Source organism: Peromyscus leucopus, chromosome 1 (assembly GCF_004664715.2).
Source record: "Peromyscus leucopus breed LL Stock chromosome 1, UCI_PerLeu_2.1, whole genome shotgun sequence".
Lineage (NCBI taxonomy): Eukaryota > Metazoa > Chordata > Mammalia > Rodentia > Cricetidae > Peromyscus > Peromyscus leucopus.
The window spans coordinates 48587690-48613428 of NC_051063.1; the positions used below are offsets into that span (position 1 = coordinate 48587690).

Genomic DNA, 25739 nt, shown 5'->3' on the forward strand with positions numbered 1-25739 from the left:
CCTCAGCTGAGAACACACCTCCATCAGATTGGCCTGTATTCTGTGGGGGCATTTTCTCAATTACTGATATGGGAAAATACACCCACATTAGGCCCAGCCCTGGGCCACCCCTGGACAAAGTGGTTCTGGAAGGTATAAGAAAACAAGCTGAGCAAGCAAGTAAGAAGCATTCCTTTCTGTTCTCTGCTTTGGTTCCTAGCTTGGTTCCCTCAATAACTGTTGGAGCCAGGAAGGGCTCAGTAGTTCTGCTGAATCATGGACAGGGATGCTGACAGAGGCTTGTGAACTGGGGGGCAGCTGAAGATGCAGCTCCAAGAACTGTCAGCCACTGCCTCCGATTCTGGGTCCCTGGTGCTCAACCCTGTGATCCTACCAACCATGGAGCATTCACTACTCCTTCTACGTCCTAATGCCATTTTTGGACTGGAGGAAGCCCTCCTGACATATGTTGACACTACTGGCCAGATTAATGGGAGTTGGATAGGAAGGGGTCAAGTCACCACTCAGTACGGCCTGTAGTCAGGTTTCTTATCCCTGGAGGGCAGAGATGAAAAACTCTGTTTTCAGGGTTGATGCATGGCCATGCACATTTATTCTATGCCTGGTTACAGAAGACCTTCCACATGTAGACCATGATCACCACTCTGCTCTCATGGCCACTTTGGGCAGAAAGCAGAGCACCTCACAGGGGCTCTCAGAGGTAGCAATGTCACATGGTTCCACTCCCAGATGTTGACAATGTTTCTAAGGACATTTGGACTTTCCAAATCCTATGCATCTTTCTAGGAACGGTGTCCTGGTTCCAATGAGTCCTTCTTTGTCCAGGTTTTGCAAGGCTCACACCTGGAGCTGGTGTTAAAACAGCATGAGGGCTGGAAAAGGGCCTTGGACTGTGGCAGAGAACAGCTCCATTCCCCCCAAGGACTCAGTGCCGACGATCCTTTCTGGTGCGCAGTTTGTGTCCCGCCTGGGATCCCCGCTGAGCAGCTTTCACTAGACCTTTGAACTGTCCCTGTAGCTTCACCTTTTTCCTGCAGGAAGAAAGAACAAAAGAGCTGATCTCACTGAGAACAGAAGCTCTCTCTCCTTACAGTGTTGACGTGTGGTGGTGTATGCCTGCAATCCCAGCTCTTGGAAGGCTAAGGATGGCAAGTTCAATGACAGCCTGAGATCCCGCACAGGAAACCTGGTCTCAATAGAAAAACAAAATCAGATATGATGGGCACCCCTGGCAGAGACAGAGTGACATAAGCGGATAGTCCTATGTCCTGACCTGGCTATTGCACAAAATCCCCATCCATCCTTCCACTAACAAACTTAGACAAGGTCAAAGCTCACTCTATCCAACCAGCCTTTCCTCAAAAGGCCCATCTGCAGATGCCTCCCTGTGAATTCCATTTGGAACCAATTTCCATAGGAATATAACATTTGCAAGCACTCTTACACACCTCATATGGTCCCCACACCTATACCCAAAAGTCCCATTTAATAGTCTAAGTAAAATAACTAATTTTCCAAGAAGATTAGAAGAGCAAATTATGGAAAACTATTAAAGATAGTGACTGTGTAGAATGTATATATTCCAGAATTTCTGTGACCTAAGATCATGATTTATTTTATTTTTAAGAAGAGAGAGCCCGGGCCAGGCGGTGTGGCTCATGCGCCTTTAATCCCAGCACTCCGGAGGCGGATCTCCATGAGTCGAGGCCAGCCTGGGCTACAGAGTGAGATCCAGGATAGGCACCAAAACTACACAGAGAAACCCTGTCTTGAAAACAAAACAAAACAAAACACAAAAGAAGAGAGAAGGTGTAGATTTAAGGGAGAAATTCCTAAGAAGGAGAGGAGCTCCAAAGAAGGAACATCTGACAAGTTTTCATTGTTGTATTTTTCAGATGATTTTATGTGTTTGAATGTTTTGCTTGCATGTGTGCAAGTATACAACATGTGTGCCTAGTGCCTGCAGAGGTAGGCTAGAAGGACACATCAGATCCCCTGGAACTGGAGTTATAACTGATTGTGAGCTGCCATGTGGGTGCTGGGAATTGAACCTGGGTCCTCTGCAAGAACAACAAATGTTCCTAACCAATAAGCCAAATTTTCCATCCCCGAGATTGGGTTTTACAAGATAGTTAAGTAAGGCATAGTAACTCACACCTGTAACCCCAGCACCTGAGAGTCTAATTCAGGAAGATCAAGAGTTCAAGGTCAGCGGGCTACAGACATGGCTCAAGGTGAAGAGCACATAATGGTCTTACAGAGGATCCAAATTCAATTCCCAACATTTACCTTTAGTGGCTCACAACTGCCCGTAACTCTAGCTTTAGGGTACCCAATACCCTTTTCTGGTTTTCCCCAGAAACTGCCCTCATGTGTACATAATTGCACACAAACACTTAACTCTTTTTTTCCCCCTTCAAGACAGGGTTTCTGTGTAGCCTTGGCTGTCCCAAAACTCACTCTATAGTCCAGACTGACCTCAAACTCAGAGATCTGCCTGCCTCTGCCTCCTGAGTGCTGGGATTAAAGGTGTTTGTCACTACTGCCTGGCCAATAAATCTTAAAAAAAAAAAAAAAAAGGTTCAAGGCCAGTGTTGTGGAATATTAGTTTTAGATGGATTACATTCATTTATGCTGTGGAACATTTGTTTAATGATGCAAAGATGTGTTGCATTCTTTTATCTTGCATTTGTTGAACTCTTTGAAGTTGTGTTACTTTGCCTATCTAAAACACTTGATGGTCTAATAAAGAGCTGAATGGCCAATAGTTAGGCAGGAGAGAGAAATAGATGGGGCTGGCATGCAGAGAGAATAAATAGGAGGAGAAGAGGGAAGAGCACAAAAAGGAGAGAGAACACCAAGGGCCAGCCACCCAGCCAGCCAGCCACGGAGTAAGAAGGAAAAAAAGGAATAAAGAAATAGAGAAAGACAAAACCCTTGAGGCAATTTGAGGGATAATTTAAGTTAAGAAAAGCTGGCTAGAAACAAGGTACACTAAGGCCAGGCATTCATAAGTAAGAATAAGTCTCCGTGTGTTTATTTGAGAGCTGGGTGGTGGGCCCCCAAAGAGTTTAAAAAAACAAAACAAATAAAAACTACATTTTGGCGCCTAATGTTGTTTTGCATTCAATACGGTGGCTGCCCTTAAGCAGCTGCAACTCCGCAGCGACCAGCAGCAGCTTCAGTTTGGCCACACTGGCTGCAGCCAGGCAGGAATTCTGTTCCCCCAGGCACCGGCTCTATCATGGCTGCTAAAGGAAACTTGACTAAATCTCTATCCTTCTATGGAAGGCAGGATCCAAAGGTTGAGGTAAATTCTGCTTGCTTGGAGAGGACGAATAGCAAGTAGCTAATCTTCTCTCCTTGCTCATGTCTCCTGAAAAAGGGGGGCACCTTGCTGCTCACCCCACCCACTTAAGAACCCTAGCTATACTTAGTTCCTCCCTGCCACTTCCTATCAGCTAGTTGCTGACTCAGCCTCCTGATCTCAAGTTCATTTTATTTAATCAAACAAATAAAACATGTCTTTACATCATTAACAAAAGCAGCAGAAACAAATGTAAGACACCTTTACACAGTTAAAATAATATTTCACAACAGGCCAGCCTTGGCTAGATAGTGAGATTGAGGCCAATAACAGCAACATGGGACAGGCACATGACATAACATAAACACACACACACACACACACACACACACACACACACACACACACACACACACGGAGAAGAGTTCAAGTTAACAATACTGTACATGTAAGTACATGTTAAAAAATAAAGCTGGGCAGTGGTATTGCATAGCACTTGGGAAGCAGAGGCAGGCAGATCTCTAGGTTTGATGACAACCTGGTCTTAAATCACCTTCCAGGACAGTCAAGGTTACACAGAGAGAAGAAACCTTGTCTCAAAAAAAGTCCAATAAATAAATAAATACAAATAAGAATAATGGGGCTTGTCCAATGGCTCAGTTGGCAAAGACACTTGACAGCTGTCAAGCTTGATGACCATAGTTTAATCCCTAGAACCCACATGATGGGAGGAGAGCTGACTCACACAAGTTGTCTTTCACATACACACACTGCTGTGGATGATTGATTGATAAATAAAACACTGATTGGCCAGTAGCCAGGCAGGAAGTAGGTGGGACAAGGAGAGAGGAGAATTGGGAGAACAGGAAGGCAGAGAGGAGGAGACACCAGCCTGCCGTCCAGGGAGCATCATGTAGAGGCAGCAGGTAAAGCCACGGAACACGTGGCGACATACAGATAACAGAAATGGGCTGAGTATAAGAGTAAGAGCTAGACAATGGTAGGCCTGAGCTAATGGCCGAGCAGTTTAAATAGTATAAGCGTCTGTATATTTATTTTATAAGTGGGCTACAGGACTGCCAGGGCTTGGCAAGATCTGGAGAGAAAAACTCTAGCTACAACACACAAAACAGTGAATATAAAAAAAAAAAAATAAAAATGGGGCTGGGCAGTATTTGGTGGATAAAGCGTTTACTGCACAAGGTGGGATCCCCAGCATCCATGTAAACAGCCAGGTGTGGTGGCTGCACCTGCAGTCTCAGGGGTGCTGGGGACTGGACAGTCACTGAGTTCCAGGTACAGAGATAGGAACTGCCTCAACAGAGGATAAGGTAAGGAGCAATAGGAACAACCTTCACATTCATATACAAGAGGCACAGGCACTCACATACACACAACAAAAAATAAATAACCACAAGAGACCTGAGTAAGAAAGACCCTGCCCTGTGTGGCGCCTACTAACTCACTCGTCACCATACCTGCGGTTGAGCTTGGTTCTGTTGAGTGGGATGTAAGCATATGGATCAAGCCGGCCCTTCTTCTTCACATCACCCTTTGCTTTCTGCTCATCCAGAGAAACAGTAAAAGCAAAAACAAACAAAAATCAAAACCCCAAAGTCAGAGTCAGTCAGAGTGTGGGGTCCCTTCCCTGTCCCTGATTTCAATTAGCCTAATGTTCCCCTTCTCCCCTTCATTTTCTCCTTCAGATGACATCAACAGGCTTCTCTCTCTAAGGCCATTTGTCAATTTTTTTTTTGTCTCTAAGGCCATTTCAAATGCCACATGCCCTAACTGCCCTGTATGACTCAAAAAAGCACCCAGGATGGTGATGGGCACAGTTCTTCCTTGCCCTTCATCATCCTCCTGGTACCAGGAGGCCCACACCCTGCCCACAGCTCTCACCTTGGCCTTGTATTCGGCTCCAGGCGTACCCTTCTTGGCCACAGGTCGATGGATGCCAGAGCCTCCAGCTATAGAGAAGCACAAAGATCACAAATCAGGCAGAACCAGAGTGACCCTCCTCTGGGAGGCAGGAAGTACGTCTCTCAAAGGGCCTCTGGGAAGATGATGGACAGAAGACAAGGAACTTGGTTCCCCATCCTGGCAAGCAATGACTAAAGTGCTCCCTTGAAGAGACACTGCCCAGTGACTCCCAGGAACACATACGCTCTGTACTGATATAAATGACCCACATTCTCCAAAGTTACACAGGATCTACCTGTAAAACTCCTAACCTCTGCCTGTGGACAGGGCATTTCCCATGCTCCACCCAGTTCTGACTCTGGTACAGAAGCAACTACCTACCCCACCGAGCGGTGAGAACTAGAGATAATTGAGGCAAGAAAACCTGCCCAGGGTCAGCTTGTCACTTCTGGCCTAGACTTCAAAAGTCATGGATAGAATCCTGCAATGTATCTCAGAAAGCCCCTCCAAGACGTGAATCTGGAACCCCAGCAGTGTGACAGAACAAGGTTACACAGCTAAGTAACAGCTGGGCAAGTTGTCCTGAGCCCAGGCTTCTTGTCCCATGGTTATAAATGTCCTTTGCCCACAATATCATCTTAGTACAGGAAGGAGCCAGGCTCTGAATGCAGGGGCAGAAGTCATAGGTCCTGCAGCAGGGTTAGTATGACATGCGGCCCAGAGGACATACTGCTACAAGAATGAGAGACTGAGCTGGGTGGATCTCTGTGAGTTCAAGGCCAGCCTGGTCTACAGAGTGAGATCCAGGACACGAACCAAAACTACACAGAGAAACCCTGTCTCCAAAAACCAAAAAAAGAAAAAAGAAAAAGAAAAAAAAAAGAATGAGAGACTGCCTCCATAGCTCTGGATCTCCAGGTGCTTTATGGCAGAAACCCAGGGCAGAGCCCTAGGGTGTACCTCAGGCAGCAGAGGAGCCACCCTGCTGCTAGAGAGGAACCCTTTGACCAGGGTTCTAATCTTGGAGCATACAAGAGAGGCTAACACTTCACAAGCCTCATGGAAGGATGGCTGGGTGGGGAGGAGCTTGCCAAAAGGGCTAGATTTACTATGCACAAACCTAACTCTTAGGTTCTCTAAGGCCCGTATCTCCCGCTCCCCCAGCCTAGTCCTGAGTGTTAGATCAGCCAATCTGTGTAACTGTCAATTGAGTGCAGCAACTTCATAGCTCTGCTTCCCTCTCTATAACTCCACAGCCTGATGCAGGTGAAGGGAAACTAACTGTCTCATGAAAAGAAAGAATACCTCACCTTGGTACCGAGGCGGGATCTCCAGCTCATCCTCCTCATCTTCCCTCTGCCGCTTAAGCTTCTTTTTCTATAGAAAGAGGCAGCAAAGGATGTCAGGCAGGGAGTCAGTAAGCAAAGGATGCCCTACGTCCTTCAGAGTACACCATACTAAGGGCAGGGACAGAAGCACTGGCCTGCCTTGATGACAAGACCCTCTGCCAAGCTCTCATCCCCAGTTGCACGGGAAATGCAAGCCCACAACTGGGGGAATCTCGCCCACATTCTGACAACTGGACTTCCCTCTTCACACTGAACTTCACACCCTGGGCTGCTGCTGTCAGGTCCTTGTCTTCTCACAGGCAAGCAAGGTTCCAAGCCTCTCTGACTACCTCTTTCCCTCTCTAGTCCCTGGGTAGGTGGGAGATCCTGGACCAAGCTATTCATTACAGTCCTTCAATGGACAATAGGTTCACAGAAGTTGTAAGTCACTGGGACACATGGACTCATCCAATTATGACATAGAACATGCTAATACTTCTTATTGCACCTACTGCATGCCTGGCGCCAACATTAGGGATGCATACGAAGGAAAGAGGACCAGCCATCAGGCAGCCCACGGGGATATTTGGGCTTAGGCATTAGCAATCAAGTAAGCACACCATAGAGTGGGTAGGGGTGTGGGTAGGTCAGCCAGGTGTAACCTAGTTCCCAAAGCTCGCTCCTATCCTGTGGTTTGTGACACCAGCCTGGAAGCTTTGTGAGTCTGTAGGTGAGCTGAGGACCAAGGGTGCCAGGTCAAAAGATCAGGTTGAACATGTGTCCAGGAATATGGATGCCAGATCCACTGTCTGTAACACAGAACTCTGGATATCTAGCGAGTACCAGAAAGTGGACATGTGGGGCTTTGGCTGCACAACAGAGGATGATGGCTGAGCTTTACCCTAGTTCCAATGGTGCATAGCAAAGGCTAGCCCACTAACTGGTCTTCCACTGAGAATGCCTTACCCCCTAGCATCTCATGCTCCCAGAACCATGCACACAAGAAGACTCAGCAAATGCCAGAAGCCTTGGGTTGTTAGTGGCAGAGGCTGACGTGTCAGGAGCCAACCACTAATGTGGTCACCCCTAGAATCCTCTTACTGCCTTAAGGAAAGATGTCTAATCTTGCCAGCTCTGAGCTGAGGGCCATCTACAGAGACTATGGCCAGTCTTTGCTGGCCAGAAATAAAAGGCAGCTGTCAACAGATCTCCAGCTCCCCCAGGAAAGTTCCAGAAAAGCCAGAGAGGCCCCAACCAGAATAACTTCTGGGAAAATAAACAATGATCATAAAGGACAGCTATGGCTCACTGTGCATCCCCAAGTGCCGAGCTCTCTACATACCAAGGAGTCTACACAGAACCCTGGGCCCAGGGACAGGCTCACTCACAGCTTCCTACTGCATGCAAAGTGAGACTAGACTGAGGGGGCCTGGGAAGGGCAGAACCCAGGCCAGGGAACGAGCCCTGGTAAGCAGAGCTGGGCCACACTGGAATGGTCTGTTGAGGGGAGGGTCACACAGGTGTGTGACAGAGGCACAAACGACTACCCCAGGGCATCCTTGAGAAGGCTCTTGTTCCTCCTCACCCTCTTCATTCCTGACTTTCCTACATGGTTTTCACTCAGTTCTCCAAACGGCATTCTACACACACTCTGATACATTCTTCTTCTTCTTCTTCTTCTTCTTCTTCTTCTTCTTCTTCTTCTTCTTTTTTTTTTAAGATTTATTTGTTTTTATTTTGTTTGTATGAGTATTTTGCCTGTATATATATGTATGTATACGACATGTGTGTCTGGTGCCCATGGAGGCCAGAAAAGGGTGTTGGATCTCCTGGCACTGGAGTTATGGGTAGTTGTAAACCAATATGTAGGTGCTGGGAACCAAATCCAGGTCCTCTGCAAGAGTGAGAAGTCTTCTTAACCACTAAGCCACCGCTCCAGCCCTGTGATACATTCTTAACTATAAATTAGCTCCTGGGTCCTGGTTTACCAGCAGGCATGTGGGGAAGCTTGCCACATGCCAAGCTCTAATTGGATTCACTTCACATGCCCGTCCACACTGCCCCAGTATCTTAAACTCTGAGGGAGTTGCGCAGATGCAGTGTTTGTTTGTGTGTGAGGATTGGGGTCTGGGAGCTGTGGGCCAGGATGAGGCCACAAACTACTCACACTTCTGACACCAGCATCTTCCATCAAGTCATCAATCATCTCTTCATCTTGCCCTGGAGTCAGAAGCAGACAGGCTCATGAGCACTCACCCGGGCGTCCCAACCTGCCTCACTGCCTGCCCCCTGTTGCAGGACAGGACATTCAATCCCACCGTGAACCCAAGTCTGCATTTGTGTTAGTTAAATAAATCAGCCTTGGGTCAGGGGGCAGAGCCAGCAACTGGTTGACAGAAAGTGATCCTAGAGAGTCAGAGAGAGCCTGGAGATGAATAGAGACACACCGGAAGCAGCAGGGAGGGACTTTGAGTGTGGAGGTCTTTTTTGGTTTGGCGGAACAGAAGGATGCTCTCTTTCTGAAACACCAGAGAGAGGGAAGGTCAGCTAGCTGCTTCTCAACCTCTCTGAACTAGCAGGTCTTCACCCCAGCCTCTGACTCCCGAGTCTTAGTGATAAATAGAACCAGAGAGATTTAATTAAAAACTACATTTGGTGGCAGTGGTGGAAGGCGGATCCAACAGGAAGTGAAAGCCCCACCCACCCGGGCCACTGGCTGAGAAGCAGTTGCTGGCGGAAACAGCAGTAGGTTCAGGTGCAGCTGCTGTGTCAACAGAAAGACAACACTCCCTCCTGGTAGTCCCAGAAAACTGCCCTCCCCAGACCTGTGTCCTCTTTCCATGGGAGATCAAACTACCCCCTCCACTCCCAGACCATATGGCCCCTTCAAATGTGAGTGACTCAAGGGAAGCCCCCAGACTACCAGGAGTCAGTCCCACCCCATGCATGTCCCCTCTTAGCAAAAGGACAATTTTACCCTCCTACTCCAAAAGCATTTTCCCACTCTGTGTACCGGCACCAAGTGAGAATAAGAGGAGAAGTATGAATCTGACAATCAGCAGGGAAGAGTTTCCAGCAAAGCAAAGCAACAGCCACAGGACAATAAAGACAGCTCGTGTGGGGCTGGGAATGGAGCTCCGTGGAGCACGTACCATGGGCTGGGTTCAGCCCCCAGCATGCAAGAAAATGAGCCAGCCTGTGATTAAAGGTGTACAGAAGGAAGACAGTTGCCTTGTAGGAGTTCTGTGGGGGTGAGGCCTAGTGGCTAAGGGACCCTGGAGAAGCTACAAAGAACCAGTATGGGATCCTACAGAACAGAGGGGCTTGGAAAGGCAGGGAGAGGGGGAGGGGCATCCCCACCAGTTAGTGGTCACCAAGTGCCCAAGAGCCTGAAGAGTACAAAGGCTGGGAGGGGAGCAGAGAAGAGACAGCCGAAGGAACAGCACAAGCCCCATGTCATATCAAGCATAGACAGGAGCTAGACAGACAAGCAGCTGACGAGTGATGTGTGGAGGAGCTGTATGAGCGGACACTTGTCCCCACAGAATTAGGGACAGAATCAAGAGCTTCACGCATTCTAGACAAGTGCATGCTCAGTTTGGGAAGGCTAACACTCTTTTGGAAGACACAGGTGTGGAGAGGACATGGAGAGACAACTAAACGTGTTGAGCGGTCCTGCCTGAGGGACAGTTGTACAACACGGATGTTGTGAAGTTCAGCAGTACCCCATAGGCTGGCTCTCGCTCTAAATCAGCTACAGGGCTCAGCCAGTTTCTATTAAAACCAAACCAAACCGAACAACTAAAAGGATAAGGAAGCCCGGCATGGTGGTGCACACCTTTGGTCCCAGCACTTGGGAGGCAGAGACAGATAGATCTTTGTGAGTTCGAGACCAGCCTTGTCTAAAGAGTGAGTTGCAGAACACAAAGAAATCTTGTCTCAAAACAACAACAACAACAACAAAAAGGAATAAGGAAAAAGAAGCAGAGGAGATGATCACATCTGCCCCAGTATGGGGAGTTTCCTCCAAGTCTGGTTTAAATTATATGTATGTATACTACATAAAAAAAGGTCGCCAGGCGGTGGTGGCACACGCCTTTAATCCCAGCACTCGGGAGGCAGAGCCAGGCGGATCTCTGTGAGTTCGAGGCAGCCTGGGCTACCAAGTGAGTTCTAGGAAAGGCGCAAAGCTACACAGAGAAACCCTGTCTCAAACAACCAAAAAAAAAAAAAGGTCATAAGTAAATTAATAAATAGGTATAGATAGTATATGAAATAAAAATGTTTAGTATGGTCAGGAAAAAACTGAGGAGTCAGAATGCTCAGGAGTGACCTTAGATGTAAGCTCAGATCTATTCCCTATGCTTCCTCAATACCTGGTCACTGTGTGAACAGGCCAGGAGCCCCAGTGAATACATGAGTATCAGGCCAGCACAGCCCTAGCCCTAGCTGCCGGAGCAGCTGTTCCTGGGGTCAGGGGCACAGGACCCTACCTTTAGTGCCGTCTTCTTCCTCCACCTTGTCGCCATCTTCCTCCTCGCGTATGATCAAGCGGCCATCAGCGCTCACCTTGAAGCCATGGTCCTTCTTCCTGCCCTGCCTGGATCCAGGCTGGGTGGCTAGTGAAGAAGATTGGCATGAGGTGGTGGTAGGCCAGTCCTAACCAACTCATACCTTCTTCCCTCGGAACCCACACACACCAAAGCTCCCAACTAGGGGCCTTTTAGCCCCTGCCCACAGGCTATCTTCAGACACCAACCCCTGCCTACAGGAACCCAGCAACAAGGCCAGTCCACTCTGGGCTTCTCTGTCAGCTGTTTCTTGCTCACCAAGGACTCGCTGGGCCACCTTGGGATCCAGGAAATTGAGGGGCTCATCCCCACCACCTTCCTTCAGCCATGCTCGGCTTCTCTGCCGTGCCAGCTTCCGCTGCTCCTTGCTCTGGCCTTGTTCCTCTTCCTCATCTTCATCCTCAGAGTCAGCCAAAATCTCCTCGATGCTAAATTAGAGAAGTCCAACACCTAAGCCCTCCTGGGAGGGGTGCAGACTTAAGGCACTGCCAGGACAGGTTTGGGGCTAGGGTAGACTAGGGCCTCAAGGAGTGAGCCATGGTCTTACCTGTCGCCTTTGCTCTGGACAGGCTCCTCTTTTTCTTCCTCCTCTTCTTCCTCTTCCATAGCAGCCTGGCTCAGGGCACGATGCTTCTTGGCCCGGGTCTCAGCTTTGCGGATGTTGACCAGGACTTTGTGGTATTCTGCAGGTAGCAGACCCTTCACCAGCTCAAACCTGAGTGGGGCAGAGAAGGGTTGTCCAGAGGTACTTGCCAGGCATCCCTCCCCAGGGGCAGGAGCTGTTCAGGAACTGGTAAGCCTTTCTTGTGACCCCTGAAAGACTCCCATACCCCAACTCTACCCCACTCAAGTGCACAGACCCAAACTTGCGGATGAACTTGATGAACAGGTTCCGAAGCTTCATCCGGAAGTGCCGTCGCATGTCGTCTGACAACCTCCCGATGGCTTCCATCTATCAGGAGAGCACGTGGCGTCAGAGGGAGGAGCAGGGCCTGTCTTCCATCCCGCCCACCTTTCCTTGCTGTCCAGACCAATGAATGCACAGTGCAGCTGGGCCCGGTGAAGAGGGGAGGTGCCAGCTGCCCTGTTCTCAGCCCTTCCTTAGCTCAACTACGCTTGCTTAATTTGGAATCGTACCTTTCCTCTAGGCCCTCCCTCGTAACACATCTGTGGTCGTCCTTTCAAGGTGACAACACTCTCCACATGTTCTTCCAATGGATCTTTACAGCAACTAGACGGGACAGATACTACCAGTACTAAGGCACAGGCTATGAGCGATGCACAGGCTCACCTGACCGCCGAGTGGCCATAAAGGTACCACCTAATTCACTCATTCTACTTCGCCAGACACTCTCCAGCATCTCGCAGTCTCACGTTCCCTTTCTATCATGCAGTCATGCTCATCCTGCCTAGTATGGGTGGCAGACCTTCTTATCAGTAAGGTCTCCAGTGGGGTCAGGGAACAAGGTCCCCACATATCCTTTGAAGGGATTTCTATAAGTTCTAAATGTAGGTAGATATAATAGATCTCTACTCTAGCCATTTCTTAAATCTCTGGTTCCTGGTTAGGCTGTAGGCTTTCGGAAGACATCTATCTCTGCTCCCTTCCTTGAGGTCAAGGCTTGACTCAGAGCAACATGCAAGCGGATGGCAAGCACCATGTGAGTCAACCAGCTGGGAGGGAGAAATGAGGACAGCAGGTGAGCAAACTAGTCCAATTGCAGGGAGTGAGGGGGAGGCTCCCCTGGGCAAAAGTCTGGAGACACAACCCAGAGGGGCTCTCTGTGTCCCTTTTATCTGTGCCCCAGCAGGTGGTGTGGAGAGAGGTCCTGCAGAGGAAGAGCCCAGCCTGAGCCCTGAGACTAGACCTTGAGAGTGAGTATCTGGTCTCAGTTTCTCTGTCTGTACAATGTGGAGGAGCTCTGTCCTTGGTCTTTGGTCTGGTGTCTATGGAGGGGACACAGGGTAACAGGAGACATTGTGGGCACTGTGTCTTCTCTGTTGGTCAGCACTCTCCTACAATCCCCTCCCACACTCCTTAATGTCCTTCTGCCGCTCAAATCAACAGTGGCTAATGACAACGTTCTAAACTAATGACCCAAGGCCCATGGGGTCCACACTGGCACCTCAGGGGCCTCCATCAGTCAAGAAAACGGAGCCTCACCACTAGCTGCACATGCTTGGCAAGGTGCACCACGTCCATGACCACCACGGCCACCTTGATGAAGCCAGTGCAGATTTGACCACATCACGGGTGCGGGAAGCCAGCAGCAGGCAGACATTCTCCAGGAGCTGCTCCACTGTGCTTGTCCCCATCAGTCCTGTGCACAGGAGCCACCGTCAGATACCAGAGCTACCCGAACCCAAGACCCGCTCATGGGTCAGATGTGAGCAGGGGGCCTTTCTGTGGTCTCACACAGTTTGAATCACCACCCACCGAGTGGCCATGGTCTTCCATTTAGAGATTAACAGAGGTTCTAGGAGGTTAGTGAAGTTACTCAAAGATTCATGTGGCAGGTGAGAGGAGGGACCAGAACTAAGACCCAGGGACTGGTCAGCCTCCTTCAATCTGACAAAAGGCCCGGGATACTGGGACTGTACACAGCTGGGTGGTGCAGGTGTGAGGAAAAGAGACTGGGAAGCAGACGGGGCTGGGTTCTGGTCTCCCTCCTCCTGATACTTTTCCCCATTCTGGCACCACCCTGTCCTAACCTTGGGGCACTCTTTACCATGAAGGCATCCCAGGCCTTCAAGTGGACATTTACCTTTAAACTCGAACAAGAGGTGGGTCAGAGCCAAGATGCTGCAGCTCACTGTGGTAACCGCACCCACAAGTCCAGGGTAGATCAGGACTAGGTATCTCTGCAGAGCCTCTGAGGGCAGAGTGGACAGTTACTAAAGACAGGAGCCCAGGATGCGCACCCCAGGCCTAGAGCAGCTGTCTAGTCAGGGCCACAGGCAGAACAGAGTAAGGAGTTCCCTCCACCCTTCCCTTAAGACCAGCGGCTTTAAGGGTCTTCTTCTAGCCTGCAGTGTGTCCACCCCAGCTTGTATCCCAGTCTCACCTTCCTGGCTGGAGCCAAATCGCAGGAAAGCATGGCCCATCTCCACCAGCAGAGTGAACGCGTTCTTCCGGGCACCCACCGACACCTCCTTTGTACACAGGATCACCTGGCCGAAGAGCCTTGTCAGTATATGCTCGCTAAGGTGGCAGCCTGGGGAGCCACCCGTGCCCAGGCAGTGAGGGGAGCGAGCACATCCTCATCACCATTACAGCTCCCACTTCACAACCAGCTCTTGGAAACCAGACTTTAAGAAATCACGGGCTGGAGAGATGGCTCAGAGGTTAAGAGCACCGACTGCTCTTCCAGAGGTCCTGAGTTCAATTCCCAGCAACCACATGGTGGCTCACAGCCACCTAATGAGATCTGGTGCCCTCTTCATTTAATCTTAAAAAATGTTAAAAAAAAAAAAAAAAAAAAAAAAGAAAAGAAAAGAAAAAAGAAATCATAAAATAAGGTTTTGAGAGATGGCTCAGCAGTTAAGAGCACAGGCTGCTCTTCCAGAGGACCCAGGTTCAATTCCCAGCACCCACACGGCAGCTCACAACTGTCTGTAAATCCAGTTCCAGGGGACCCAACACCCTCACAGAGACATACATGCAGGCAAAACACCAATGCACGTAAAAATAAAAATAAATCCTTAAAAAAAAGGAAAGAACGAACGAACTAGCAGAAGACACATGCATGTGTTCCTCCCTTACCTCTGGGACGAGAGCAGCGATGAAGTCCTCATGCTCAGCTGACAACTTTTTCACAATGTGTATGAGGCACTTCAGACGGGGCTGTGGGCAGAAAGGCACCACTGGGGTCCCTCAGTGTCACTGCTCCCCTGGTCTGCCTGCGGCCACCCTTCCTCCCGTGCAGGGTCGGCAGCCCCGCAGCCCTCACCCTTTTAGCAGGCGAGGATGTGCTCCGCAGTGAGTCTAGCAGAGTCTTCTTCAGATCATCCAAGTGGCTTTGCACAAAGCGGTCGGCGGGGCCCTGGGAGCTGGCGCACACTTCCTCCAGTACTCGGTAGGCCTTCTTCTGAACCCCATGGACCTTGCTCTGAGGTGCAAGTAAGGCACGGAGATAGTAAGGAAGGGGACTGGGCGCCACCCCATTCTGTGACATCCCCAAGAATCTACTGCAGCTAGCACTAGAGGGATTCAGAGAAGCCAGTCTGGAAACAGTGGCCACAGCTTCAGGGACAAGGCCAGCCTGAACCGTCCTTCCTACCACACTAAAGAACAGATGCTGGGGCTGAGGCAACAGCGCAGGAGCCGAAAGCACGTGTTCTTAAACGGGCCCAGTTAGTTCCCAGCATTCACAGGGCAATTCACAACCGTCTATAACTCCACCTTCAGATCACAACATCAGGGGCTCTGCTACCCTCTTCTCATCTACACGACACCAGGTACATATATGGTGTGCGTACATCCATGTAGGCAAAACGTACACATAAAGTAAAAATAAATAAATCTAAAAAAATAAATTAATACATTAACAAGATACTCAAGCTTGGGCTGGTGGCATCAGAATGTGCCAGGGCACTCTCCTCTCTACCCCACTGACTCCTTGTAATTCTGAAGGAGTTCCCAGCACTCTTCCTGAGATGTCCTCCTGCACATTCTTCCCCAAAGCAAATTCATCCTCCAGCTGCTTTACAGGGACCAGGGGAGCTGGTGCCCGGGAGGGTGCTCTTGGGCTGAGCTTTGCACAGCTGTAAGCCACAACATGATTTCAGACAGGGCCAGCATGAGCAAATGCATAGGCAGGCTCGATGTATACAAGACTCTGGGGCTGGGGGGGATGGCTCACAGAGTGCATGCCCAGCATCCATGAGAACCTGGGTCCACCCAGTAAAAAAAGACCATCAAAATGGTCCAGCAGGAAAATGTACTTGTTACCTGATGGTGTGAGCCCTACAACCTAAGTTAGATCCCTGGTACCCATATAAGGTGGGAGAGCCGATTCTACTAAATTGTCCTCAGACATCCACCTACCCTCATCATCACATACAAATAATAAATGAAATAAAACATTAAAAAAAAAAAAGAGAGATAAAAGCTGGGCAGCGGTGGCACATGCCTTTAGTCCCAGCACTTGGGAGGCAGTGCCAGGCAGATCTCTATGAGTTTGAGGCCAGCCTGGCCTACAGATCAAGATCCAGGACAGGTACCAAAACTACACAAAGAAACCCTGTCTCAGGAAAAAAAAAAAAAAAAAAAAAAAAAGACAAAAGAAAAAAGAGATAAAATAAAGGATTTATCTAGGACTCTGAATAACAGCCTAATAAAGAGTAGGTGTGGTAGTATACACCTGTAATCACAACACTTGGGAGGTAGAGGCAGGAGGAGGAGACATTCCAGGCCAACTTCCACTCTACAGGAAATTCGAGGCCAGTCTGAGATACATGGATTTGTCCAAAAAACAAACAAACAGACAGACAGACAGACAGTCTGATGTGGCTATAGTTGTGGGGGGGTGAAAGAAGACAGACTGGGAGGGCTGAGGGCCCTGCCCACTGGAGATGGCAGCAGGAAAGGAGCATGGCCTTTGTTATACAAGACACACCTCGGCAGGGAGGCTAGAACACAGCTGCACACCTTAGTGACAGATGGCCAGGGCACAACAGAAAGAGAAGCCACTTCCGGAGTAGCTGGGGTGCAAGCTGGGCAAATAGCAAGAGATGAAGACAAAGAGACTGTTGCAGAAAATTATTTTAAGATGTGTTACATTCATTCATGCTGTAGAACATTTGTTTAATGATGCAAAGATGTATTGTATTCTTTTTGTTTGTTTGTTTGTTTGTTTTTTGGTTTTTTGGAGACAGGGTTTCTGTGTGTAGCTTTGGTGCCTGTCTCTGGATCTCACTCTGTAGCCCAGGCTGGCCTCGAACTCACACAGATCCACCTGCCTCTGCCTCCCAAGTGCTGGGATTAAAGGCGTGCGCCACCACTGCCCGGCATGTTGCATTCTTTTATGATGCATTTGTTGAACGCTGTGAAGCTGTGTTACTTTGATTGTCTAAAACACCTGATGGTCTAATAAAGAGCTGGATGGTCAATAGTGAGGCAGGAGAAAGGGTGGGTGGGCTGGCAGGCAGAGAATAAAGAGGAGGAGAAATCTGGGAGGAAAGGAGGAGGAGCAGGAGAAGCAGGAGGACTCCAGGGGTCAGCCACCCATCCACACAGCAAGCCACAGGATAAGAAGGAAAGAAAGGCAAAAGCCCAGAGGCAAAAGACAGGATCTTTTTTTTTTTTTTTTAACTTTTTGAGACAGGGTTTCTCTGTGTAACAGTCTCGGTTGTCCTGGAACTCACTTTGTAGACCAGCCTGGCCTCAAAGTGCCTGCCTCTGCCTTCCAAGTGCTGGGATTAAAGGCGTGCACCACCACCACCACCACCACCACCACCACCACCACCACCACCACCACCACCACCACCACCACCACCACCACCACCACCACCACCTGACCTAGACAGCATAATTTAAGTTAGAAAAGCTGGCAAGAAACAAGTCAAGCCAAGCCAAGCTAAGGCCGGCCATTCATAACAAAGCATGAGTCTCCATGTGTGATTATTTGGGAGCTGGGCCCCCCAAAAGAATAAAAGAATTAAAAAACAACCAACAACAGGAGAGGCAAGTTGTAAGGAGCTCACCTCAAGGTAGGGCCGGATGGTAGAGTACAGCTTACTGATGGCCGCTTCATCCGCGTGTGGAGCCAAAGCCACAACCAGGTCCAGGACAGACAATCTGCCAGAGTGGGAAACAGGAAGGGGCTTAAAGAACCGGAGAAGGGCAGAGGCTACTCCCACTCAGGGTGGGACATGGGCCTCCCTTTGTGAATGGTAAACGTAGCACTCAGAGAACCAGGTAGTGTTCTAGGCTTTTCACAGCTACTTCTCTGTCCTCATAGAACCATGTTGCAGGTACTATTACCACACCCATTTTACAGATGAGGACTAAGAGGCAAAGTATGTAACTTGTTCAATGCCACATGAGCTGGGAAGTGGTGAAGTTGGGATTTGAACCTGGGCCATTTATCTCTAGGTTCTCTTCCATCCTCTAATAATAATTAACTAGTCACACCTCTCAGAACAGCTGGACATTTGATATTTCAAGACTTCCAGAGTGAATTCAAAGGCCTCTGCTAGGTACCCTCTGGCTCCCGAGCTCAAGGGAGGAAGCCCTGAGTGCTTTACCTGGTGAAGTCAGAGCTGGCAGGATCAAGAACCTTCTCGGTGGCTTTTTCCAGGAAGCCATTCACCAACTGACAGCCCCCAGTGGAGAGAGAAACAGAGTAACCATAACAGCATGGTCCCCAGGATTTAGGAGCCCCCAGCCCAGCCACAACTGTGATATAAAGTCCCTATTCCCCATGGCTTGGAGGTAGGGTCTTGACCTTTCCAACCCAACAGCATCCCTCCCTTCACGGCACTCACCTGAGACTCGGTTATGGTGAGGTAAGTTTTGATGGTCTCCAGCACAGCACGGCGTGGGGCTGCCGCCTCCCCAGCTGCAACAGGCTGTCCATACAGGTTGAAGAGGATCGGCAGGAAGTTCTTAGCAAAGCGGCTTACTTCAGCACGGTCAGCCTCTGGTAAGAGGACCCAAGTTTGCATTGAAGGGACAGAGCCAATAGTAAGTCAGTGGTCATTGGTGGCAGGCCAGCAGGTCCCTTTAGGGGATCCTCTGGCGGGACTAGGAAGCCACAAGAATGGACCTTCTGTCAGGAAAGGCTGAGGCCAGGGCACACAGAACACGAGCCTCCAGGTTGTGGATGACTGCACCATCCACAGCAGCTGCCAGTGTACGGATTCTGTCCTTATTACACCATCAGCCTGCGACGGCGTCCAAGCCTAAAGAGCGGGCATACCCTCTCTGTGCCCTTTTTCTCCCCGTGTTCCCTCTGTCCTCTGTGCGGTCTCTCTCTCTCTCCTAATAAAGCTCTAAAAAGGTAACCATGGCTCGTGATTCTTACGCCACCGCAGCATCCAATGCTCTCTTCTGTCACCACAGCCACGAGTGCCCTGTTAAACCCCGCCAGCCAGTACACTGGGGAGAAAGGCATGAGGCAAGGACCGGCGTTAGCCTCCTGGATCACCACAGCAGCACGACGGCAGTACAGAAGGCTGCCTAGCAGCGTGAGCCACAGCAGGCCGGCACCCCAGGCACCTTCTAACTGGCTCCCACACTTGCCTGCTTCACAGCCCTTGGTGATGAGAGTGCGCAGGGCCTGGCACACAGTGACCCTCAGGTCTGGGCGCTCGTTAATGGCTGTGCCCAATGTCCGTGCCAGGCCTTTGAAGGAGGCAGCCACATCTGTGGGTCTTGTGCAGAAGCCAGGCAGGAGGGTCCAGATCTGGGAGGGAGGAATTTGGAAATTAGAGTGTCACCGGTGACTTGTGCCCCGGCATGCTCCGTCCCTCTTCCTCCCCCAGCTGACCCTCACCTGCCACTGGAGTGTGTCATAAATCTTGGACTCCACTGTGCTGCCTGCCTGGGCCAGGTCCATTGCTAGAGGGTGTAAAAGAGACACAGTGTGACCCTAGCTACCCCCATGGCCGACTGGCCTCATTTTACCAAACCGAAAGTCCTACAGTGAGGATACGAATATAGGTAATACCCCGATAAATCAATAGTAACACTAATTATTCTAAATAATTTTTAAAAATCTATGAATCTGGGCATGAGAGTTGACACCTATGATCCCAGAACTCAGGAAACTGAGGCAGAAGGTCCAAGAATCCAAGGGAATCCTCAATTACTCACCAAATTCAAGGCTACATGAGACCCTGTCTCAAAAAATCAAACCAATATCCCCACGGCTTACAGGTAATGTGAATAAGCACACATTTTAGCGACGTTTCAGTAATTAGAAGACAATTTTGTTTTGTTTTGAAGACAGGGTTTCTCTATGTACTTCTGGCTGTCCCGGAACTCACTCTGTAGACCAGACTGGCCTTGAACTCACAGAGTTCAAGGCTGCCACCATCTGTGAGGCAACAATGAGGTTTTTAAGTATATTAAAATGATCATTGCTGGGTGGAGCAAATACCTTTAATCCCAGTACCTGGGAGGCAGAGGCAGGCAAATCTCTGAGTTTGAGGCCAACCTGGTCTACAGAGCGAGTTCCAGGACAGCCAGGGCTACACAGAGAAACCCTGTCTATAAATAAATCAAAAAATCAAAAAGACTCTCATTGTTGTTAGAAAACTACAGATGGAGCAGGGTATGCATGCCTTCAGTCTCAGCATTCAGGAAGTAAGAGCAGGCAGATATCCATGACTTCGAAAGCATATACATAAACACAGTCCTCTGTAGGTTTATAACAGTATATAGAGTTTTTCCTCAGTATCCACGAGGGATTAGCTGTAGGATCCCCATGGATATGAAACTCTGAATGTTTAAGTCTCCTGTATAGAAGAGTTTAGTGTTTATATGCAACCTCTATTCCCGTTTTTGAAATCACTTCTAGATGTCTCATCAAACCCAACAGTGAAATACCAAGTGAAGAGCTGTTATATATAGTGTTCAGGGAATTTTCTCCCTGGCATATCTTCAGTTCACAGTTCACTGAATCTGTAATACAGAACCTGGGGATAAGATGCCAGCTGTCCACATATAAGCCATGGGGAGAAAACCTACCTAAAGGGCTTGAACTCTTTCTTTTGACTCAAGAGCGAAGAACAAGACCCAGGGGTGGAGGCTCCCTAGGGAGTCCCTTGCTGGCCACTCCCCTGCTTTGCAGAGGGGTGTTGCCAAGTGCCCACGGCAGACTCAGAGCTTTCTGACCTCTCCCGCGGGGCTCCTAGATGTGGGGAGCAGGGGACTGAGATGGCACAGAGCCAAGGGCGCCGCCCTACCTTTGCTCTTAAGAGTGGTGGCCAGGGGCAAGAAGTAAGTGGTGAAGAAGCCCAGCCTCGTGTCCCGAACGTGATCCCGGATGACAGGCAGCAGCCAGCTCCGTGGGAAATCCAGAGTCTCCCTGTGAGGAAGAAGGACTCAGTGAGAAGAGGTAACGGACAGAAGACTGAAGAGCCCTCTGCACAGAAAATTAGTGACACCCTTCCTAGAAGGGCACAAGCTGCATGGGTCTCCTGGGCTCCTGAAGACCAAGCAGGTCACACTTACTCAGAGCCATCAATTTCCAAAGGCACAGCCTGGAGCACCACCTCGGGTCCCATGCTGGTCACTGCGGCCCCCACAGCCTGGTCCAGGGCTGTTGTGTGAGGGAAGTGAGGGGAGAGACGCAGGTCACACAGCGATTGGAGGCACTGGAACGAGAGGGTACAGAGGGACATGATGGCAGGGCCCAGGTGTGAGAGTGCAGCAGAGGAATTGCCTAGCATGTTCAGGGTCTGGGCTTGATCTTCAGTGCAACAGAAACAACAAAAATGCAGTTTTTCTGCTGCCCAGGGAATGGGAGCTGAGGTATCAAAAGGCTCCTCACTCCCTACTGATGTCACCTCAGACCCATCTTCAGAAGAGGAATCCACGGTCTAAACCAGACCAGGCTTCACTCCAAAGGACGGAGCCAGATGGCACAGATGAAGCTCCACAGAGACACACACTGACGCCCCAATTGACTCAATGGTGTGTCCAATCCCTTTCCAAGGCCCAGGACTTTAAAAAAGCTCTGCTTCATTTAACGTGAAAAACTACGAACGTTCACATACAAATGTAGATCCCGATTATGTTGAAGAATGGAAGGTGTGACCAAGGCTGGCCTGCAGCCAACTATGAGCAAATAGAATGACAAGGCAGAGTGTCACCTTCCAGTTCCCCTTAGACCAACCAGTCTTGCTTCTCATAGCCCCGCCTGTTTGGCAGGAAGCCATGTTTGCCAATCCTAACCAATCAGGGGCCTGACCTGGCTGACTGGCCTCTCCAAGGTGGCTCCCATTACCCTGACAGCGAGGGGAAGAAGCAATGAGAGAGACCCAGGAGCTGATCCACCAGCTGCTCTTTGTCCTGGGGTCTGTTCAGGTTCCCCAGTAATCAGCTAGTTCACCCTAGGCTGGAGAAACCCTGAGGCCTAAGGCTGTTTAAAACATCAACACTATATTCACTGGTTACACGGCATTCAGAGAATCAAAACCTGCGGGGCTGGAGATATGGCTTAGCAGTTAAGAGCACTGATGCTCTTGCAGAGGACTGGAGTTCAGTTCTCAGCCCCAATATGGTGGTTTAAAACCATCTGTAACTCCAGTTCCAAGAAATCTAAGATCCCCTTTCTCATCACCCAGGGCAACAGGCACACACATGATACACATACATACACACATAAGAAAATACTCATAATATAAATAAACCTTTAAAAATTTTTCAAAGGGGGGCTGGAGAGATGGCTCAGCAGTTAAGAGCACTGGCTGTTCTTCCAGAGGTCCAGGGTTCAATTCCCACCCAGATGGCAGTTCACAACTGCCTATAACTCCCGTTCCAGGGAATCTGACACCCTCACACAGATATACAGGCAGAGCACCAATGCACATTAAAATAAATAAGTAAATAAATAAACAAAAAATATTTTTAAAAGTCTAAAAGGGGCAGGGCCTCCCAGGATTCTAAATGAACTTCAGCGAAGGTAACTGGATGGGCAGTGGTTCCCTTCTCATCTTCCTGCTTTTCCCACAGTGGTCAGTCACCTTTCTGGAGGCACGGTACTAGGCACCTGCTGTGGGCACTATCAACATTGTGGTGTCATAGAGTGCAGACATGTTCTTCCTGGGTAGGAGTCTCAGACCACGGACCCAAGTGCCACCAGTTCCCTGGCCCGGCGCCCCCCATCTCACCTTCTTCATCACAGGATGGGCTTGCTTCCCACAGGCCTCAAAGAAGACACCCAGCAGCTGCAGCACAGAGCTCCAGGCCGCATGGAACCGGTATGTCAGGCCCTCTTCCACTGCCCTGCCAAGGAGCAGCACAGTCAGGACTACGGTCACATCACCCCAGGAAACCCCGGTGCTGCTACCGTGACCCACAGACCTCAGCGAGCCTGTATAGGGGAGGGCCAGCAGGACAAAGTGGCCAGCTAATGCTCAGAAAGCATCCATGCTGAGTTTAGTTACACATTCCTACTGCCTGAAGAGAGACCCTTGAGGTAGGTAGTAATATGCCCCATTTTCAGATAAGGAAACTGAGGCCTGTACCTGCACTGGGCTCCCCAGCCTGTGTACCGCTGCTGTCCTACGCTTCCTCTACCTGATCTGAGGAGGGAGGATGGCTGGGAACAAGTGGCCTGAGCAGAGAGAAAAGTCTTCAGACCCTTTCTGTGTAACTCTGGCTGGTTCCATCTGCCCCACAATATCTGAGCCTCTGGGGACTTTAGGCAGGAAGGGCCAAAAAGGAGCAGTGTGTGGGCAAGGGGCAGCTGAGATCAAGAGTCTTACTCCTTGAGGGTTCCTGAAACATCATGCCATATGTACAGGAACTGGCCTCTGTCCCTCTGAATTAGTCTCCAGAGCACCAAACCAAGACAGAAAACAAACAGACCCAGGACCCCGTAGCCATGTCTTCAAATGTCTGCTCATAGGTGTTGAGGGCAGCCCAGCAGACGCTTGAGTTAGCCTTTTACGAGCTGGATGACCTCCCTTTCCCAGCTGTAAGAGGGGATTAATACGAATCTCCCAGCACAAAGGTCAGCGGTTTCTGTTTACTGAATTCCTAGCTACAAGTCTGCTGCTGCTCTCCCACTGATGAGGATCCAGAGGACCTTGCTTCAGATATACCTGGGGCTTGCAAGCAACAGAGCTGCCTTCAAACCCAGCTATGAGGTCCAGAAGCTCTGAGGCGGGGACCCATGAGCCACACTCTGACGTCCCACAGTATGGCACCTCTCCTCGTCTAGGTGTCTCTAAAACACAACACAGCCCAGCTGGCAGGAGCTGCTCAGGCAGAGGTCTGGCACTCACCCTGATCCTACAGAGACCTGGTACTGGGTACACTGCCCAAAGTGGTGAGCGGAGTACAGGTCATCAGAGAACTCTGTGCCCTCCTAACAGGGGCACCGTAGACTCACCTAAACATCTTAGCGATGTACTGGGGAGGACCTGAGGCTGAAGAGGTCACAGAGCCAATGTCAGCAATGTGTGGAGCCACACACTCCTTCAGGATCTCCTACAAAGAGAGGCCCCAGGCTGTCTATTCCAAGGCAGCCCCCCAATTCCATTCACCCTCCCAAATAGCTGCTTTATGAAGCTCCCAAAGCCTGTCTCCCACTGGAAGAGGCTCCCCCAGGACCAAGCTAGGCATTCAGGGTGGTCTGGCAGCCAGGGCAGCAGATTCTGTTTCCCCAGCTAAGGCTGTGCTGAGGAGGCTGTGGTACCTTGAGAGTCTGGGTAGCCGCTGCTACCACTTGTGAATGAGGGGACAGGAGACAGGTCACTGCCCTTCCAAAAAACCGAGCAAGATGGCCCAGCCCCAGGTCTCGCTGCAACCTGTCAAGACAAAAGTTTTCTGTGGAACCTGGCCCTGAGCCTCAGAGACCTGAGCCACCAGAGCTCAGGTGAAAACATCTATCTACTGGCTGCCCTCCCAGCAGGCCATTCCAGAAAGGCACTGTCCTTGAAGTAATGCATGGGGTGAAACGTCCAAACTGCCCATAAGCAGCACACAGAATGAAGCTTGCCTTCATTATCACCTCCCTCTGGGCTGGCCCTCACCCTTCCCAGAGTCAAATCAAAATACACTGCTAACACTGACATAACACTACACACCAACCACTGCATAACAACAGACACTTCACTCCAACCTTGCAGCAGTTACTAAGTCCTATGCCCATTCTGTAGATGAGGAAAACTGAGACACATTCCTCAGGTTGGCCGTGGCCACAGTGAAGCATGAGAAGGGATGTACACACTCAGGCAGGCAGTGAAAGGCAGGCAAAGCACACAAGTGAAAATCATCACACCTGGAGGTCAGCAAGATAGCTCAGTGGTAAGGGTGCCCCTCAACCCCAGCAGCCAAGCCTGAGGAGTGATCTCTGGAGTCCACCCAGTAAAGGAGAGACCCATTCCTGAGAGTCACCTTCTGATTTCCACATGCACATACACGCACCACTCATCTACACACAAAACACAAATAACGAAAAGTAAAAAAAACAAGAATAAAAACCTCACCTAGGCTGTGGAGTGGCTCAGTAGACCACTTGTGCCTGAGCACGAGGATCTAAGTTTGAGCCCCCTGAACTCTCATAAAGCTGGGCACAGCACTGATGCCAGCACTCCTACACCAAGACAGGAGGTGGAGACAGGAGAATCCCTGGCAACTTGAGGCCAGTCAGCCTGGCATATGCCACAGCAAACGACTAAGAGACCATGTCTCAAACAAGGAAGAAGGTGAGGACTGACCCAAGTTTTTCTTCTGACCTCCACAAGTGCAATGTGGCATGTGTGTACCTGTACTAAACACCTATGAACTCACCCACATCATACACACACATACATGCAAAAAACTAAAACTAAAGATCACACCAGACTAGGCACGATGGCTCACAATTGTATCCCAGAACTTATGAAGCAAAGGAGGAGGATCAAGACTGCTAGACCAGGCATGTTGGAATG

General features: G+C 49.8%; 1 protein-coding gene across 1 annotated transcript in view; it reads right to left on the reverse strand.

The window, feature by feature from the left end:
• Positions 1-560: 560 nt before the first annotated feature.
• Rrp12 (ribosomal RNA processing 12 homolog) overlaps positions 561-25739 on the reverse strand; it is a 39978-nt gene continuing 14799 nt past the window's right edge. The window contains 25 exon segments of the mRNA XM_028889423.1: positions 561-1031; positions 4786-4868; positions 5210-5277; positions 6541-6607; positions 8726-8778; positions 11052-11177; positions 11388-11557; positions 11677-11844; positions 11990-12081; positions 13294-13361; positions 13364-13450; positions 13895-14002; positions 14195-14300; positions 14893-14973; positions 15080-15238; positions 17835-17928; positions 18378-18445; positions 18618-18772; positions 19375-19537; positions 19628-19692; positions 21042-21163; positions 21310-21452; positions 22971-23085; positions 24197-24294; positions 24503-24614. Coding sequence (XP_028745256.1) covers positions 926-1031; positions 4786-4868; positions 5210-5277; positions 6541-6607; positions 8726-8778; positions 11052-11177; positions 11388-11557; positions 11677-11844; positions 11990-12081; positions 13294-13361; positions 13364-13450; positions 13895-14002; positions 14195-14300; positions 14893-14973; positions 15080-15238; positions 17835-17928; positions 18378-18445; positions 18618-18772; positions 19375-19537; positions 19628-19692; positions 21042-21163; positions 21310-21452; positions 22971-23085; positions 24197-24294; positions 24503-24614 — 2677 coding nt within the window. The 3' untranslated portion in view covers positions 561-925.